At 49.2% G+C, this 18,482-nt stretch overlaps 1 protein-coding gene across 1 annotated transcript in view; it reads left to right on the top strand.

Moving 5' to 3' along the window:
* Positions 1-18,482, top strand: part of PGM2L1 (phosphoglucomutase 2 like 1) — an 83,943-nt gene that overhangs the window by 32,449 nt on the left and 33,012 nt on the right. The window contains exon 2 of the mRNA XM_026657435.2: positions 315-482. Coding sequence (XP_026513220.1) covers positions 315-482 — 168 coding nt within the window. The remainder of the gene's footprint in view (positions 1-314; positions 483-18,482) is intronic.

The raw sequence follows: 18,482 nt of genomic DNA on the forward strand, positions 1-18,482 counted from the left end.
GTGTTGATTTGTGTGTATATGGTGAAATTGACATTTACCAATAAAAATCTACTACTTCCAAGCCTATGCATAATTAAATATGTTTGAATAGAGAACATGTTAGAAGTGACAAAGGTTAGAGCAAAGTGTGATCCTTTCTTACACCAACATAGAACTTGTATTCTAAAAGAGCTTGGGTTGTGGATACAGAGACCACTTCTTCCTATCCTGTGAATTAGTGAGAATTATTTTAACACAAACTGCACTGCAGCAGTAATTGTTCCATCAGATCCTCCTTGAGCAGTGGGAACAGAACCTTCGTTTTTCTTTTGCAGAACCCTAAAACAAAAGAGCAGATTGAAAACCTGGTACGGAATGGGATGAACAAGGAGCTGCGGGATCGCCTCTGTTGCAGGCTGACCTTTGGGACTGCTGGACTTCGTTCTGCCATGGGGGCAGGCTTTTGCTACATTAATGACCTTACAGTGATCCAGTCAACACAGGTAACTTGGGTAGCACTATACAGTCAGACTTTTTGTTTATACTTTCATAGTAATCATCTTGATCACTTCAAATTATGCCTTTCATCTTCAAAATTCACAATGCATTTAAACTTACTTGAAGCTATATATATGAATTGTGTCACCCATCACTGAAATCCAGCCTCATGGATGGAATGTGGCAACTGTTCAACAGTACGTAGCAACACCAAAAGGACAGGAAGTGTAAAAATACTCATCCAGCTAAACCTGCCCAAGGCATCTTAGGTAGGCCAGATGTAATTACCTAAAGTGAAGTTTTGCCAGTGAGCTAAAGCTTTTTGTGTTAACTTCAGGGGTCTCCTCTGACATTACATGAGCAACCAAAATGCTCTTGTTTGCAAGTCTTTGAAAGATATAAATAATGAGAAGGAATTTTCTATATTCTCTATTTTCAGGGTTTCTATACCCCTCCTCCGCCATCATGTGAGCCGTAATCTGGTGAGGGAGGGAGGGCGCTTGCCCTTTTGAGAGGGTCTGAGTGTGATGAAGTGGGAATGTTTCTTAATATTTTGTATGATTACTGTGCATACCTCAGTTTCCCCTATGTGCTGCATGTTGAACTAGGTGGTGGGAAGAGTTGTTTACTCTGGCAGAGTCTCAGCAGAATATGGCCACTCCGATGGCTGGACATGTGGTGCCTGGCAACTAATGACCCTGGACTGTCCCCAACCCCCGCAGGAAGCCAGCTGGTTTTGTCCAGGTGCGGGACAGAGAGCTAAGGTAGATAACCAGGTGACCTTGTTCAGACCAGGAAGAGGAACAAAGGATGGAGGAGAGATCCTTGGGGTTGTATAGTGTGGGCTGCTGGAAGCAGGAGACATGCTTCTGGACTGGGGACAAAGGAGGACGGGCAGGACTGACCCAGGTGGACTATGCTGTAACTTTTTCTATTCTCGATGCTAAGTAAGGACTTTCTATGCTGTGTTCCAGACATGTAATAAACCCTTCTATTTTTACAATGCTGTCTGAGTCACTGAGGTTGGGGGTGCATTGCTTCCTTTGGATGTGCAAGTCTCCCCCCAGGTGGCCAATTCGAGTGGACTCCCTGAGTGAAATGGGTGCTGAAGGCTCTGAAGTTCGGACCCAGGAGGCAGTGAAGCTAAGGGGTTAACACTCTAAAGGGCTTCTCCCAGGGACTGTTCCAGAGCTGTGCAAGAGCACCAGACCTGTGGAGCCTTAACATTGAGGTTCTCTCCCTGCCCCTCATTTGAGCCAGCATCTGGAAAAGTCCTGCCCCTTTGGATGGGGAGCTGAGAACATGCATACTTCATGCATATCACAAACTGTAAAGCAGGAGGTGGATGGGAACACACATTGAGATGCATGGAGCAGTTCACATGTCTCAGATCTATTGTTTTAGATTATATTCATCTCCGTGGGGTGTTTGCATGCTGAGAACATCACATTGAAATGAATGTGCCACTTCACACCTTTCAGACCCCTCCTATGCTGTAAGTGGATGTGTAAAGGAGCCCTTTCCATCCTCACTTCCTCTTTAAAGGACACTCTGACTGCTCTAAAATCTGCATGCTTGCATTGGGTTTCTTGAAATTACCTATGACTCGTGGGAGTGCAGAGTAGGGTTGGTGATTTGAACTAGGGTTTCCAGAGATATAACCTGGGAGGGGAAAATAGCCATTTTTCAAAAAATTGGTGTGTTTGGGTTTTTTTGTGTGTGCTGAGGTAGAGATCAAACTGTTGCTGTGATGCAGGTCAAAATGTTCTCAGTCAGTTTTGATCTCAGGTTTTGCATGGCACCTGCTAATTCTCTGGGGGACTCTGGAAAAATTGCTGCCCCAACAGACCCACTCCTTTGCTGTATTTGGCTCTGCATCAACTTCTGCCTTAATTTCCCCCACCTTCTTTTTGCCTCTTCTGTGTGTAGTAGTGTCTTGGCTACTTCCTGATCTCCGGACAGATGAATGTGGTGTTTCCAAAGACACACAGCATGGAAGTTGATCGCTGAGGGAAAAGAAGTATGTGTGCTGCCTGGGTTGGCAGCATGTGGATTCTTGGTGATTCCTGGATCATGAGGTTGTAGAAGTTTGCAGGAGAGCAAGAAGTACACCATGGCATGGGGATTGCTGGCTACAGGCTGATCTGGGTGAAGAGAGTTGGCTTGCATTAGCATCATGTTTTACCCACCCTGCAGCATCTAACTGGTGACTTAAGAGGTTGTGATCTATTGGACCTCATGGTGATTCACTCAGGTGGAAATAATCTGTTTTTTTTTTTTTTTTATATTCCTGGTATACACCTCAAACCATGTCTGATAGCAGATTTGGACGGCATCAGAAATGTGTGTCCAGGAGCTGTTTATAGTTTTCTCTGATTTGGCTGAACATTTGAATAATCAGTACAGTGACAATATGAAAGCTGTTAAGAGTCAAAACAATATTAATCAGGAAATGGGCAGGTGTGTGGCTACCCAGTAAATGTATATTGCAGGGGTCGGCAACCTTTCAGAAGTGGTGTGCCGAGTCTTCATTTATTCACTCTGATTTAAGGTTTTGCGTGCCAGTAATACACTTTAACGTTTTTAGAAGGTCTCTTTCTATACGTCTATAATATATAATTAAACTAATGTTGTATGTAAAGTAAATAAGGTTTTTAAAATGTTTAAGAAGCTTAATTTAAAATTAAATTAAAATGCAGAGCCCCCGGGACCGGTGGCCAGGACCCAGGCAGTGTGAGTGCCACTGAAAATCAGCTTGCGTGCTGCCTTTGGCACACGTGCCATAGGTTGTCTACCCCTGGTATATTGTATGACACAAAAACATTCTTCTTTGAGTGATTGCACATGTCCATTCCACTTTAGATCCGTGCATGCCTCGTGCATGGCTGTTGGAGAACTTTTCCCCTCCCTGGTACCGGTTGAAGCGGTTTGAGTGTTCTGTCGCTGCACGCCACTGCATGCTGGTTTAAGAGGGCAGAGCTGCCCCGACCCCTCCCAGTTTCTTCTTACCATCAGTGATGGTATTGCAAGTCTTGCTATTGTCAGTTTATTTCCCTCACTCTTTGCATAAAGTCTGTTTCTTGTTCAGTAGTTAGTTACAATGTATAGTTAATGATAGGTTTTAGTTTTTGGTCTCTTTTGGACCAAATTTGATTCTCTGGTTCGGAACTGGTAGAGAGAGTCATACCTCTCTCTCTCTGGGGTTTAAGTCATAAAAACATAAAAATGGCCATACTGGATCAGACCATAGGTCCATCTAACCCAGGTTCCTGTCTTCCCACAGTGGCCAATGCCAGGTGCTTCAGACGGAATGACAGAACAGGTAATCATCAAGTGATCCATCCCCTGTTGCCCATTCCCAGATTCTGGCAAACAGAGGCCAGTTACACCGTCCCTGCCCATCTTGGCTAATAGCTATTGATGGACCTAGCCTCCATGAATTCATCTAGTTCTTTTTTTGAACCCTGTTATAGTCTTGGCCTTCACAGCATCCTCTGGCAAAGAGTTTCACAGGTTGACTGTGTGTTGTGTGAAGAAATAGTTCCTTTTGTTTGTTTTTTAAACCTCCTGTTTTAAGTCTTGCTAGCCATGTGCCAGGCCAGTGCCGGTCAGTGACCCACACCCCAGCTTCCTAAAATGTTGGGAGTTTCACATCAGTGAGAAGTATCACCTTTATAGACTGTTTTAAACCTCACTCAAAAAAAATAGAGCTGTGAGACTTAAATATTTCCTTATGGAGGCAGCACTTGGCCCTCCATTGGCGCTGTTGGGTTCAGAGTGCACTCCAAGTGCGGCACCATCTGTACAGAGTGTACCTCCTGAGAGGCCTTGGCACTGTGTTCTGTATCTCTAGAACTGATGAAGAGACCCAGATCTGCCAAGGACCTGGTATGTTGTCCAGAAAGACCTTCGGTACCCAGGCCATCTAAAAGCAAGAACTCAGAGAGGGACTCTGAAGGGAAACATTCTCCAGCATGCTCATCTGCTGCAAAGGGGGGTTTGTCAAGCTCAGAACCTGTGCCAGATCTGTTGAGGCCGATTCCTGAAGTGTCTGTGTTGGACCCAAGATCCAATTTCGATATTGACTACACCAGAAGGGTACACCGCCACTAGAGAATTACTGAACCTCTTGGTACCAGTGTCCCTTGTGGTTCAGGAAGGGTTTCAGCCCTCACTGGAAACTGTGGCCCCTACACCACCTCTGCAAGAGCATACAGTACTGATGCCACTTCTGGTGCCTAGGAGGCCTGTACATTCTAGGGGCTTGCCACCGTTAATATCCCTGTTGCCAGCATTTCTGGGTTTGGCTTACTGGTCTCCTGTCCACAGGGTTCTGCTCCACCATTATCGCACGATTGAGTCATCTTTGTTGGATTTAGAAATGGGTTCTATTGTCCCCCGTACCAGGTGGGAAGCTTTCCCTGCATCAGAGCCGTTGGGTCTGTGGATGTCCCAGCAGTGGGCACATCTCAAGGGGCAGTGGCCTGTGTAACCATGGGGCTTTCCATCACCATGTCAGTGGCTGTTCTGGACATGGTGGGGTGTCTCTCCTGCTGCTAGGACTTCTCCTCACTTGTCTAAGCTGGCTTCATCAAAGATCATCTGCACTGCAGACAACATTCTCTGATCAGGCCCAGGACTGAGCAACTGGAAGATGTTCAGACAGCTCCTCCGCTACACGAGGCAGACTAGCCATTGCCTCAGTGTCCTGGTGTGTTTGTGTTCCTCATCACCAGACGAGGTGGTGAACTTTTCTTGACCACAAGAAGATTACAAGGCTCACTAAGAACTGCTTAAAAGGATGGCAGCAGTTTTACACATTCAAGGGAAGAGATCTGCAGACCCTCCACTTAACAGCGGAGATGCTTTGTGGCTAACACCAGTAGAAATGACTTGAAAGATATGAAGGAGGTGCTTCTGAACACCAGAAAGCTTCAATTAGGCATGCTTACCTGGCCAAATGGAAACGTTTCTCTATTTGATCTCAGCAGAGAAATGTGTCTCCAGTGCATGCTTCCATTAACCACATTTTGGATTATTTGTTGCACCTAAATCATCAAGGCCTGACAGTTAGTTCCATTAAAGTACATTTGGCAGCCATTTCAGCATTCCACCCTCCAGTGGGTGAGTACTCACTTTTTTCCAACCCCATAACTATCAGATTTCTAAAAGGGTTGGACAGATTATAGCCTCAGGTGCAAGTATTTGTTTCCTCATTGGATCCTAACCTGGGCCTAACAAAATTAATGGGGCCTCCCTTTGAATCTTAACTGTGCATTTCCTGGTTCTCAGAAGTTTGAGTTTTGCTCATTTCAGTATTCTGTAAGGGGATGATATATTGCCAAGCAATCTTAACTCTGCATTAACACTTTTTTTGCCATTGAACCTTGAAAGTGTTACACAGTCTGGGCCCAGGGTATCGAAAAGATTGTCTAAAGCTCTAGGCCAAAAGCCATGGTTGACAACTGCTCTCCTCTGGCACACCGGAATTCTCAACCGTAAGAGTATAAAGATTATCTGTGCGGGAGACGGAATCTTCTCCAGGAGTGGTCCAAGACTGGGAAATGAGCTCCCCCAGGAACTAAGAACCGTCACAAACTGCACAGCGTTTTGCGTGAAGTGCCAGGTGCATTTCTTGACCTTGTCTTTTCTAATGTAAATATATAGCAAAAGGTATATTTGGTTAATTTAAAAAAAAACCTCCTACCAAAACAACACTCCACTGCACACACTTTCTTCTGGGGAGAGAAAGAGTGAACAAATACATGACCGATGTATAGTCATGTTGCTTAACACACTTGCTGGAAGATGCTCAGATACTATGGAAATGAGCGCAGTATAAAAACTTCTGTAGAGCAGAATCTGTGTTGGCACTTGGTTTAGCTACAGTAGTGATAGGGATGATGGAACTTCTGAAGGAAAAAAGTCTAGTGGCCTTGTTTGCAAAGGAAGTTAATTAGTCACTTCACTTTTTGACCTGTGTGGTGTTGAGTTTGGAGCTGTTCACGCTCCAAAGGCCTGAAAACTGCATGCTGCCTTTGTGTTTTGGTCTGCTGAAAGTGTGAGTGAGCTTGGATTGGCTGACAGAATAAATGGTCTTGGCAGGAAGTGCAAAGTTTCATTTTATGCACTAGGGAATCAGTCTTTTTCTAGTGCTGTATCGTGTGAATTATGTTTTGTGTGGGGTTATTGAAAGTCAAACTGGTTGGTATTTACTCTGTAAACACTTTTTGGTTGTTTACTTTCTGTGGTTAGGTATGCTACTGTGATGATCTCGAGGAGCCAGCTAAAACTTACTTCTGAAGCAGAAAGGCTTTTGATTTAATCTCTGTTTGCGAAGTACTTTCAATCTTCTTTGCTTTGGGATTTTAACTACAGTACATTAGAGATAAGGTATAGTGGGAGTATGTTAAATGGGTAATCCTGATTTACTAATTTTGCCCCAGATCCCTAAGTGGCCCCCTCAAGGATTGAACTCATAAAAATTTTTAACTTCTTCATTCCCATAGCAGTACTTTAAATGGCCTTTAGTGTAATTAAATTTGTTTCCTTTTAAGGGTTCCATTGAAGTCTTTGTTCTAAGTATAGCCTGTACTCCTTGGCACTGAGGTTTTGTGATTGAACTGGAGGTCATACAATCACACAAAGGCCTGATCCAGAGAGGTGCCTGGCACCCACTACTATTCGCTGTCTTGGGGGATTGTGAATGTTTAGCACTTTTCTGAATTAGGCCCAGGAATGCAGTATAAATCTGCAACAAGCATTAGTTTCTAGGCATTATGATTACACTTAGTATGTTACTGAAATGTACATCCAAAGACTCTTCCAACAGTGCTAGAAACACTATTACTCTTTTAAAACTAAGATCAGAAACACAAAATGCTGAGCCAAATCGGGGTTGCGTCAGAGTAGGAGAAAATTCTAGCCTGTGTATGTCTGGATAAACATTAGATACTCAGCAAATCGATATTTTTCCAAAGCTACCTGCTCTCATGTATGATCAAATGGCTTTGGTGCTCTAAGGGCTTCAGTGGTCTCTGATCTTACACCACTTTGTGGTACACTGAGAACTGTAGTATCATAACGAAATGGTTAATGGTCCATATACGGTAATTATTATGGAAGTGTTTGAAAGCGGTCAGTGGGGATGCTGGGAATGGAAAGCAGAGAGAAGTTCCAAAAGGGAATGGGATTTCAAATGATTCTTGTAGTTTAAATATTGGCGACAATCTGGGCTCTCCCTGTCAGGTTTCTCCTGTAGCACTGGCACAAAGTACAAATGTTGACAAGGTGGGAGCAATTCAGTCAACTCAAATCTCAGACTTGGGGTCTCTTACTGGCTAAATGATATTTAAATGAGGTTGTGAAAAGACTTCCCTTATAGTGGATATTGTAACATGTCATAAGTGGCAAGTAAAACTCCCACCTGACTTGTAAAGATATAAAACGACTGTTGTTTTACCGCACAGTGAATATGCTCCATATGAAAAGTTTTAGTAGGTAAACAGTTCTTGTAGGTTGAATCCCTAGTCTGTAGAAGTAGGTGCAGTATTAAAAACCTGCCACACTTTGTAGGAGAGTGTTATCATTTAGATTGTGGTAGTACCCAACCGTGCCAGGGACTTTCCAAACACAGATGGAGATGAGCTGTCTGCCCTAGAGAGCTCATACTCTGCAAAGACTAAGGCCTGGTTTACACGGCCAAGATTTTTTGCTAAAAGGGAGCTTTTGGCGATGAAATAGTAGAAGTGTACGTGCTGCAAAGCCACCTTTTGCGACGAAACTCCTCCGTTGCAGCGCTGTAATCAAACCATCCCCATGAGAGTGATAAGGCTTTTTGCGCAAAGGTTTTATTGCCAAAGTGCCAGTGTAAACACCTTGTTTGCTTTTATCGCTGTCATTGGCCTCTGGAGATGTCCCACAATGCCTGCAGTGACCGCGCTGCTCATTGTTTTGAACTCTGCAGCCTTGCAGGTATGTCTCTTCCCTTCTGACAGCTGGTGTGCTGTGCTGCTCCTGGAATCATAGAGCAAATCTTTAACGTGGAATGTTCCTGCTGTCTCCCACAGTACGTACACAGAGGCAGGCAGGCAGGTGTGTGTGTGTGTGTGTGTGTGTGTGTGTGTGTGTCATGCTGTGCAGAGCCAGAGAGGGAGCCAGGGGCTGGTGTCAGGGGTTTTCCCCTGCCTCAGGACAGTTTGCTTTTGGCAGCTGTCTGAACTTAGGACACAACCATAGGCGCCAACTTTTCCAGGCGCCGGTGGGTGCTCACCCCCAGCCCGGCACTGCCCCGCCCCCATCACAAGCCCTTCCCCAAATCCCGGCCCCGTCTCTTCCCCAAGCATGCCGCGTTCCCCCTCCCCTCCCAGCGCTTGCCGCCGCGAATCAGCTGTTTCTTCTTCGAGTGCTTGCTCATATCCATTCCAGTTAGGTGTGCGCGCGCCGCGTGCACGATCGTCGGAAGATTTTTGCCCTAGCAACCCCGGTGGGTCGGCTGTGGAGCCCCCTGGAGTGGCGCCGTTATGGCGCTGGATATATACCCCAGCCGACCCAGCGCCCCCTCAGTTCCTTCTTACCGCCCCTGACGGTCGTTGGAACTGTGGAGCGCGGCTTAGCTGATCTCCACACTCCCTAGCTTTCTCATTCTCCTTAGTGTAGATAGTTGTATATAGTTGTTATAGTTCTTTAGATAGTTAGTTGTTTAGTTCTTGTTTAGTTGTAAATCGTTAGCGGGGGTTTAGGGGGTTGTCTCCCCCCTTTTCCCCCCGGCGCACAGCCGGGCTCATGCCCAAGGCTCCTGGCTTTAAGCCGTGCGCGTCCTGCGGGAAGCACATGCCAACAAGCGACCCGCATAGCTCCTGCTTGAAGTGCCTTGGGGAGGCCCATCCCGCAGATAAGTGCCCTATCTGCAAGGCCTTCAAGCCGAGGACGAGGAAGGAGCGAGATTTCAGGCTCCGACAGCTCCTGATGGAGGCGGCTCTGAGTCCGGACCCTCCTTCGGTGCGCAGCGCCCCGGCACCGAGCGCTTCCGTGCGCAGCGCCCCGGCGGCTCCGACCGGTGCGACGGATAAACCACGGCACCGACCGACGTCGGCACTGCGCCCGCCTCAGGGGCCTCGGCGCCGATCGCTGTCTCCGGGCCACAAGAAGGTCCGCAAGACCCAGGACACGGCTGCGCCGAAGACGCCGGCTCCCTCGGTGCCGGGGGTAGAGCCGCGTCCGCCGTTGGACCGCTCACAACAGGCGGCCCCACCGTTGACTCCGGCACCGAGGCCGTCGAGTCCGGTGCGGACTGTTTCCCCACCTAGGCTGGTGGTGGAACCTTGTCTCCCGTCCACCCCGGAGACTTTTGCAACGGCACGGGACCTGATTGCCTTCACCGAACCGGGGCCGTCACACCTCCCGGCACCGGTTGCTCCGCGCCAGCTGCAGTCCAGGGGCAAGCCTGCCCTGCTGCGCCTGCCGTCTCCAGCTCCAGACTTGCGGCACCGTTCGAGGTCCAGGAGCACGTCTCGACGCCGCTCGGAGTCCCGGCGCCGAATGTCACCTCGGCACCGGTCGTACTCGCGGCACCGATCACCTTCACGACGCCGTTCCAGATCCCGGCACCGTCGCGACGACCGGCACCGCTCGGGCTCGAGACGGAGCTCCCGGCACCGGTATGAGCGCCGCTCGGGCTCGAGAGGCCGCTCCCGGTACCGGGCCTCCTCGAGATCTTCGTCCCGCTCCAGATCGGGCTCTCGGCACCGAAGAGACTACCGGCACCGATCCCGATCTAGATCTCGGCACCGTTCCCTGGCACTGGGCAGGGACAGATCGCCCTACGACCGGCACCGATCGGCACCGTACCATCCGGTGCCGGTGTCAGTGCGCTCGGCACCGCCGTGGCCATCGAGGTCGGCGTCCCGTTCCTCGGATGCGGAGGCCACCCACCTGCAGGAGACGGCGGAGGACCCTACGCAAGCTCCTGCGCATTGGTCCTTCTGGACGCCGTGGGCCTACCATCAAGCGCAAGGCGCCCCTCCTTCTGCGTCCCGCTCGGCACGCTCCGAGCCCAGGGTCCCGGAGGCCACCATCTTCCGCCCTCCACCAGGTGGTATGGAGGCGCCGGTGCCCACTCCGGTGGACGCCCTGGTCCCTGGGGCTGCTGATGTTCATCTACAGGAGCACCTGGAGCAGGAACCACCCTTGGACCCCTTGCCACCGGGGGGATCCTCCTCCTCCTCCCCCGATGAGGCGGTAGCGGGCACATCCGCCATGGGTCCGCCTCCTATTGACCTGCGAGCGCACCAGGACCTCTTGCGAAGGGTGGCACGCAATATGGACCTCCAAATGGAGGAGATTGTGGAGGTTCACGACCCCATTGTAAACATTCTATCAGCGGACGCTCCCTCTCGGGTGGCGTTACCGCTGATCCCGACTATTCAAGCCAATGCCACCACTATCTGGCAAACCCCGGCCTCGATTCCACCCACGGCCAGAGGGGTGGAGCGGAAGTACTTTGTTCCCTCCAAAGACCATGAATACCTCTATACCCATCCCCAACCGTGCTCACTGGTGGTATCATTGGTGAATGCACGGGAGCGCCATGGCCAGCAGGCCGCTGCGCCCAAGTCGAAGGACGCTAAGCGCTTCGACTTGTTCGGACGCAAGGTCTACTCTGCGGGGGGGCTCCAACTCCGAGCGGCCAACCAAGAAGGCGCTCCTGAGCCGCTACTCCTTCAACTCCTGGTCCTCGATGGGGAAATTCAAGGAGCTGGTTCCCCAGGAATCGAGGGAGGAGTTTGGGGCTTTGGTAGAGGAGGGTATGCGGGTGGCGCGCACCTCCTTACAAGCCTCGCTTGACATTGCGGACTCGGCAGCTAGGACCCTGGCTTCGGGGATAGCCATGCGGCGACTCTCCTGGCTCCAGGTGTCTGGTTTGCCACCAGAGCTGCAGCAGACGCTACAGGATCTGCCGTTTGAGGGCCAGGGACTCTTTTCAGAGAAGACTGACGCGAGGCTTCAAAACTTCAAGGACTCGCGGACAATGATGCGCTCCCTGGGGATGCACGTCCCGGGGCCTCAGCGCAGACCCTTCCGGCCGCCGCCGCAGAGGTTTTACCCTCCCCCGCCTCGTCCTAGACAGGACTTTGCCAGGCGGCGGGGTCGAGGAGGCAGGCGGAGGTCGACCGGCCCTCAACCTGGTCAAAACGAGGGACAGCCTAGGCCACCTTCAGGGCCTAGGCAAAACTTTTGAAGGTGCGGTCAAGGACGGCACCTCGGCCTGTATCCAGGATCCGACTCCCCCCTTCCGGGATCGCCTCTCCCGCTTCCACCGTGCTTGGTCCCGTATAACCTCGGACCGTTGGGTCCTTCGCACGGTGGAGAGGGGATACGCCCTCCAATTTTCCTCGCCCCCCCCCCTCCCACTCCCCCTCCCCGTCCCTCTTCAGGGACCCCTCTCACGAGCAACTCCTTACACAGGAGGTTTTTGGGCTCCTTGCTTTGGGGGCCATAGAGGAGGTTCCATCAGAGCTAAGGGGCAGGGGGTTTTACTCCCGCTACTTCCTGATACCCAAGTCAAAAGGGGGTCTAAGGCCCATCTTAGACTTGCGCGGACTCAACAAATTCATAGTAAAGTTGAAGTTCCGCATGGTGTCATTGGGGACCATCATCCCTTCACTGGATCCTGGAGACTGGTTCGCCGCCCTCGACATGAAGGACGCTTATTTCCATATAGCGATCTATCCGCCTCACAGGCGCTTCCTGCGATTCGTAGTAAACACAGTACACTACCAATTTGCAGTCCTTCCCTTCGGCTTGTCCTCGGCTCCCAGAGTGTTCACAAAGTGTCTGGCAGTCGTCGCGGCCTTCCTTCGTCGACAAGGGATACAGCTGTTCCCATACTTGGACGACTGGCTGGTACGCGGCCGCACCAGGGACCAAGTGCAGGCTCATGTCCGCATGGTGACACACACTTTCCACGAGTTGGGCATTCTACTCAACAGAGAAAAGTCCACCCTGGTACCAACTCAGAGGATAGAGTTTATCGGAGCAGTCCTGGACTCCAGACGCGCCAAAGCCATCCTCCCCGACAGCCGCTTTCGTACCATCCTAAGCGTCATTCAAGGACTCAGGACTTTCCCAATCACCACCATAAGAACTTGCCTTGCCCTATTGGGCCACATGGCCTCGTGCACCTATGTAACCAGGCACGCCAGGCTACGACTTCGCCCACTGCAGGCTTGGCTGTCATCAGTCTACCGTCCTCATCGAGACGACCTGAATATGGTGGTCACGGTTCCGGCCTCGGTCCTGGCCTCCCTCACCTGGTGGACGGATCGTACGGTGGTCTGTGCAGGAGTGCCCTTTCACGCCCCACAACCCTCCCTCCACCTAGTCACGGATGCTTCATCTCTAGGATGGGGCGCTCACCTCGGAGAGCACCATACCCAGGGCCTCTGGTCCGTGGCCCTACTAGCCCTCCACATCAACGTCAGAGAGCTGATGGCTGTGCGCCTAGCTTGCCAGGCGTTCCTCAACCTCCTACAAGGCCGTTGCGTGTTGGTTCTCACCGACAACACCACGGCAATGTTCTACATCAACAAGCAAGGCGGAGCCCACTCATCGCTCCTATGTCAAGAGGCCATTCGCCTGTGGGACTTCTGCATCGCCCACTCGATACATCTTACGGCATCGTTCCTTCCTGGAGTCCAGAATACGCTGGCGGACCGTCTCAGCAGGTCCTTCCAGACACACGAGTGGTCAATTCGCCCGGATGTCATCTATTCCGTCTTCCAGAGGTGGGGATTTCCCCAGGTCGACCTCTTCGCATCTCGGGCCAACAGGAAGTGCCAGGTATTCTGCTCCCTAGACGGGCGAGCCCCGGGCTCTCGGTCAGACGCCTTCCTTCTAACATGGAAGGACCACCTGTTCTACGCCTTCCCTCCATTTCCGCTGGTCCACAGGGTACTGCTCAAGATCCGCAGGGATCATGCACGGGTGATTCTAGTCGCCCCCGCTTGGCCGAGGCAACACTGGTACACCACACTGCTGGATTTTTCAGTACGAACGCCGATCACGCTCCCCTTGAGTCGGGACCTCATCTCCCAGGACCACGGCCGGTTGTGTCACCCCGACATACAGTCTCTCCACCTCACGGCGTGGATGCTCCATGGTTGAGTCGGACAGAGCGGCAGTGCTCGCAAGCCGTCCAGCAGGTTCTGCTGGGAAGTCGAAAGCCCTCTACGCGGACCACTTATCTAGCCAAGTGGAAGCGGTTCTCCTGTTGGTGTGAACAACGAGCTACTTCTCCCTTGCAGGCACCTATCCCCTGCATACTGGAATACCTCCTGTCCCTAAGACAGCAAGGCTTGGCGACATCCTCAATCAAGGTTCACCTCGCCGCTATTTCCGCTTTTCACCCAGGAGAACTCACGTCCTCGGTCTTCTCTAAGCACTGTCAATCCCAAGCATTCAAAAATGAATCAGTTCCCCCAAAATCATAAGAAAAAAATTGCCTTCTGGGCTTTTGCAACTGTAGGGTTCACTTTTTAAAACTGTTACTTGCATGGAAGCTGAGATTCTCACAATCCCATGACTCCAGGAGCTGGGGCTTTAAGAAAACCCAGAACGTGGAGGTTCATCATAATCACAAGAGTTGGCAGCACTCAAATAGATGAATGCAATTGTCCCTTAACCAAAGCGATTTAAAAAACGAAACCCCTTTGTGAGAGAACATAAATTCATAGTGCAGTCAAGAGCATGAGAAAGAAAAAAGCTGTGTGAACAGAACATACTGAGCATCAGATAAGCATGTTAACTAGCCCGTCAGAAATCCCATGACTGAAATTTGTGCTGGCTGAACTATCCTGAGCTTGTCAGCATCTGTGCTGTGCCAGTTTCTGCATGGGGGAGGGAGGGAAGCTGATATACAGAACCCTGAACATATCAGGGTTTTTAAAGAGTTCAAGGAAAATCTCAGTCCAAAGACTGCAGAGGCAAGGATCTCAGGATTTATAAGTGTGAAATGGAAATTATGTATCATTGTCTCGGTTATGCAAAGATGGGCATTTTACCTCTGAGTTTGACTAAAATAAATGTTAGACATTGTCTCTGCATTGATCTTCCAATCTGTTGGGTTCTGTAGGAGCTACTTTAATATAATGCAAGCAATAATACATGGTGCTGCTGACCTGCCTATGCGATCTCGTTTGGGTGGATGGAGTCAGGTTTAAATTAGCTTTGCTCATTTCTCTTTGACAATTTCCAGTGGGTCATGATCACCCCCTTCACAGCTAAGTGAAAATCCTTTACGGAAGTGGAATGGGGCTCAATCTGGACACTGCTTCTATTCACCATTTGTGAAGCTTCAGAGGGTGATTCTGAGATGTCGTGGCCTATGATTCCATCAGTATGCAGAAAGACCATAACTTTCTTCTTCGCGTATGTGTTTGTGTGAATCCCAGTCTAGGTGCACCTGCACATTATGTGCCCGAGATTGGGATCTGTGAATAGCAGTGTCAATTGGGCCATGCCTGGCCATGAATGTTACTTTAAGGGCAGAGCAGCTGCAACTATCCCTCTCTTCTCTTACCACCTGTGGCGGTAAAATGGAACAAGCTGTGTCGGTCCAAAACCCCTTAGCAGAATTACTCTCATAAATTGGGATTAATTCCTTTCAAATAGCTCCCTTTTTGATGTGAGTTACCAAAAAACCCCACAAAAGATTTAAATTTAAAACTTTTCCTCAGCTCTTTGCATCCCTGTCTGGGCCTAAAATGGTACATTCAAAATCCTTTGGTTTCAAACAGTGTCTGTTCTGCCAAGGACTCATTCCTGTTACAGACTGCCACAGCAACTGTCTTTATCTTGGTGAGAGCCATGTGCCAGATTGTCCTTGTTGAAAAGGAACCGTGTTACACCGAGCAGCAAAGTCTTGGGACACTCAGCTTAAGCTATGCTTTCTCAAACAATCAATAAGGGAATTCAGACACGAGCAAGGATCAACCTCCAGATGGATCTGATCTCTTCTGTGCCCTGATATGAGACCTCTGAAGACCACCTTGGTACCAACAGCCACTCAAGCATAGAGGACCAGTACCACCACCTCACCAAGGCAAGGGAAATCTGAACATCGGAGAGATATGGCTCCTTGCACTGATCACCCTCCCATTCTTCCCACAAGAAGTTCAAACCCTTGCTCTCCTCTGAGATACAGAGCACTAATCCCGCTTGTTCAGTAGGGGCAGAGGATGCTGGCTCTATCTCCAGCTCACCATTGAAGAGGCACAAGTTACTTGGTGCCTACACTTGACAATACTAGTGGCAATTAGCCATTGGCACCTGCATAGACACTGTACTGTCACCAGTACAGACAATGGAAGCATTAATGGTCCCGGCTAATTCAGTGTTAGAGGATGTTTGTCATGTCTCTGACATCGCCCTTAGCACCGATGACACTACACTTGCCTCTCCAGCATTATGATACAGAAGTCACCTCAAAGATTGGCACCACCTCTGGAGGAAGCTCATTGCTCATCTCCATCACCAGGGACACACCTTCTCTCTGCTGTCTAGCAGGGGGTCTTCTCTTCAATCCTAAAGCACAAGGGAAGGTCTCTGCCTAAATACAGGGACACTCCAGAGCCTCGACTCATCTGCCTTAGCCATGGTAATGGCCTGGTCAGCCTTACCAGAACCATCTTTATCCCTACAATGCTCCACCTTAGCCATAGGCATATACTGGGGATCTGTCTAGAGCAGCCAGGAGGCAATCTCCCTCCTACCATGTCAGCAAATAGAGGTCACACTCCCCTTCTGCTGGAGGAACAGACAGGTCTAAAGCGTCCTGAGCAACACCCTTCTTAATCTTCTCCCAGAGACCCATCGCTGTCCTCTCCTGACAAGTTTCTTCAACTCCTAGACTGACTTCTGATGACTTCAGAGCATTCCATGAAGCTGCTACCCTCATGTTGCAGAGACACTCAAAATAGAGACCCAGTAATTGAAGCAAAAACTTGTGAGCTTTTTGAAATACTGTATTCTTCCACTCCTTCAAGAATAGCACTGTGAATTAATGAGGGCATCTTAGAACCAACCTAGACCCCTGTGGCAGATACCAGCAACTTTACCACCACCAACTAAGAGCAGAAATGAAGTATCAAATACCACAAAATGGTTGGAGCATCTGTCCAACACTGGATTCTTTAGAGGTCTCTGCAGTCCAGGACAAGACCAGTGTGCAAGCACCCAAAGAAATTAGCTGTCATTGAAAGAGAGGCTTATTTGTCAGCAACACTCAACTTGGTCATCAGTTATCAAGCCTTATTTACAAAATACCCTATTCTAAATCAGATAACTGTACCCCCTTCTTGGCTGAACTTCAGGAATCCAGAGTTAAAAGCCATCATTGCTGAAGGCCAGCTTGTGGCAAGAGCATCTGTACAGACAGCCATAGATCCTGGATCATGGTGGAGACTTATGTGCAGAGAATCATGGTTACAGGCCTCTGGAATCCCTTGGGAGCTGCAAAATACAGTTGAGGACTAACCCTTTAAGAGCACGGACCCTTATGTGTGCACATACAGATGAAGTTACATTTCTTAAAAGGCACCAGGACTACACTTTGCTCATTGGGTATCTACATCTCTACCCCAAATTGCAAGCTTTTAAATACCAAGGGCAATCTATACAGAAGACACCTGCATACCCTTAGCAATGGTTTTCTGCATACCCACCTGGAAAGAAGTAGAGCTTCTCTTGGAGGAGACCATCTTTCTCAGTTTCTGGTTAACTTTCATCTGCTTTTCAGACTGCAGGCTTGATACCGATCAGACAAGCAATCCCCAAATCCTACCTTTTGGATATTGGCTTGCTTTCTTCCATCAGGCTGCAGTAAAAAGTGCTGAAAGTTGTCTCATAGGACTATTCCATCCAGTTTGTTCCTTGCCTCCTACCCATCTCTCTTCAGGGACCCTTCTGATGAAAATAAACTAAAAGTGGCTTCTCTGATTCCTCTAGGAGCCCTAGGAGAGGTACCTTTTTGGAATTCAGTGGACGTTTTCTGTTCTTGATATCTCCTTATTCCAAAGAAGAAAGGGGAGCCTTGTCTGATCCAGTTTTGTGATTCAGAATGGTACAGTTTTCCGCCATATGCTCTCTTCATACTCAAGACTGGTTTGTGGCTCTCTGCCTCCATGACACTCACTTTCCTATCTCAATCCATCCAACCCATGGTAGATCATCTACAATTCACAGTAGGGCCCAGTCATTAGCAATACGAAGTGCTGCCATATGGTCTCTCCACAGTAAATTTTTTTTATAAAATGCCTAATTGTTGTGGCAGCACATGTAAGGAGAGATGACATTCACATTTTCCATATCTGGATGATTGGCTGAATTCAGACAGCTGAGCCACATGGTAAACTATGAAAAATCTCTCTGCGTATATCAGTTTTTAGAAACGTCAATCTATTCAAAATCAGCAAAAATGTATTTTCCCAAGTATAGATTTTGCTCTATCCAGATGGTTGACACCACAGAAAAAACCTGCCACAAACTTCTGAGCCACATGTTAGCTTGCACATATGTGACATTACTAAGCAGACTTCATCTATGTGCATTAAAGGCTGGCTAAAGTCAATGTATCATGCTGCAAAACATCAAATAAGCATGCCAGTTCTACTCTGGGCTCCCAGTCTGTCAGCACCGAACAGGTGGTCAAACCAGCCGGTACCCTTCTCCACACTACTGCCTACAAAGACATTGATCACAGCTGTATCAGGAACAGGGTGCAGTGCATACCTGGACCACCTCCATATACAAGGACCTGCATCCCAAAAGGACATGAGGCTACACATAAAACCTTCTTGTCATGACCTGCCCCTTCCTGGGCACACACCATATTTATCAGGGTCTGTGGATCACTAGTGCAGCCATTTAACCTCCCTAGTCTTCTCGGGATACGTGCCTATCTTGGCTGCTTACCCTAATTCTGTTTTCGAGGGCCTAGCAACTCCCTT

This window comes from Terrapene carolina, unplaced genomic scaffold (genome assembly GCF_002925995.2).
Source record: "Terrapene carolina triunguis isolate 2854851 unplaced genomic scaffold, T_m_triunguis-2.0 Scaffold244, whole genome shotgun sequence".
NCBI lineage: Eukaryota > Metazoa > Chordata > Testudines > Emydidae > Terrapene > Terrapene triunguis.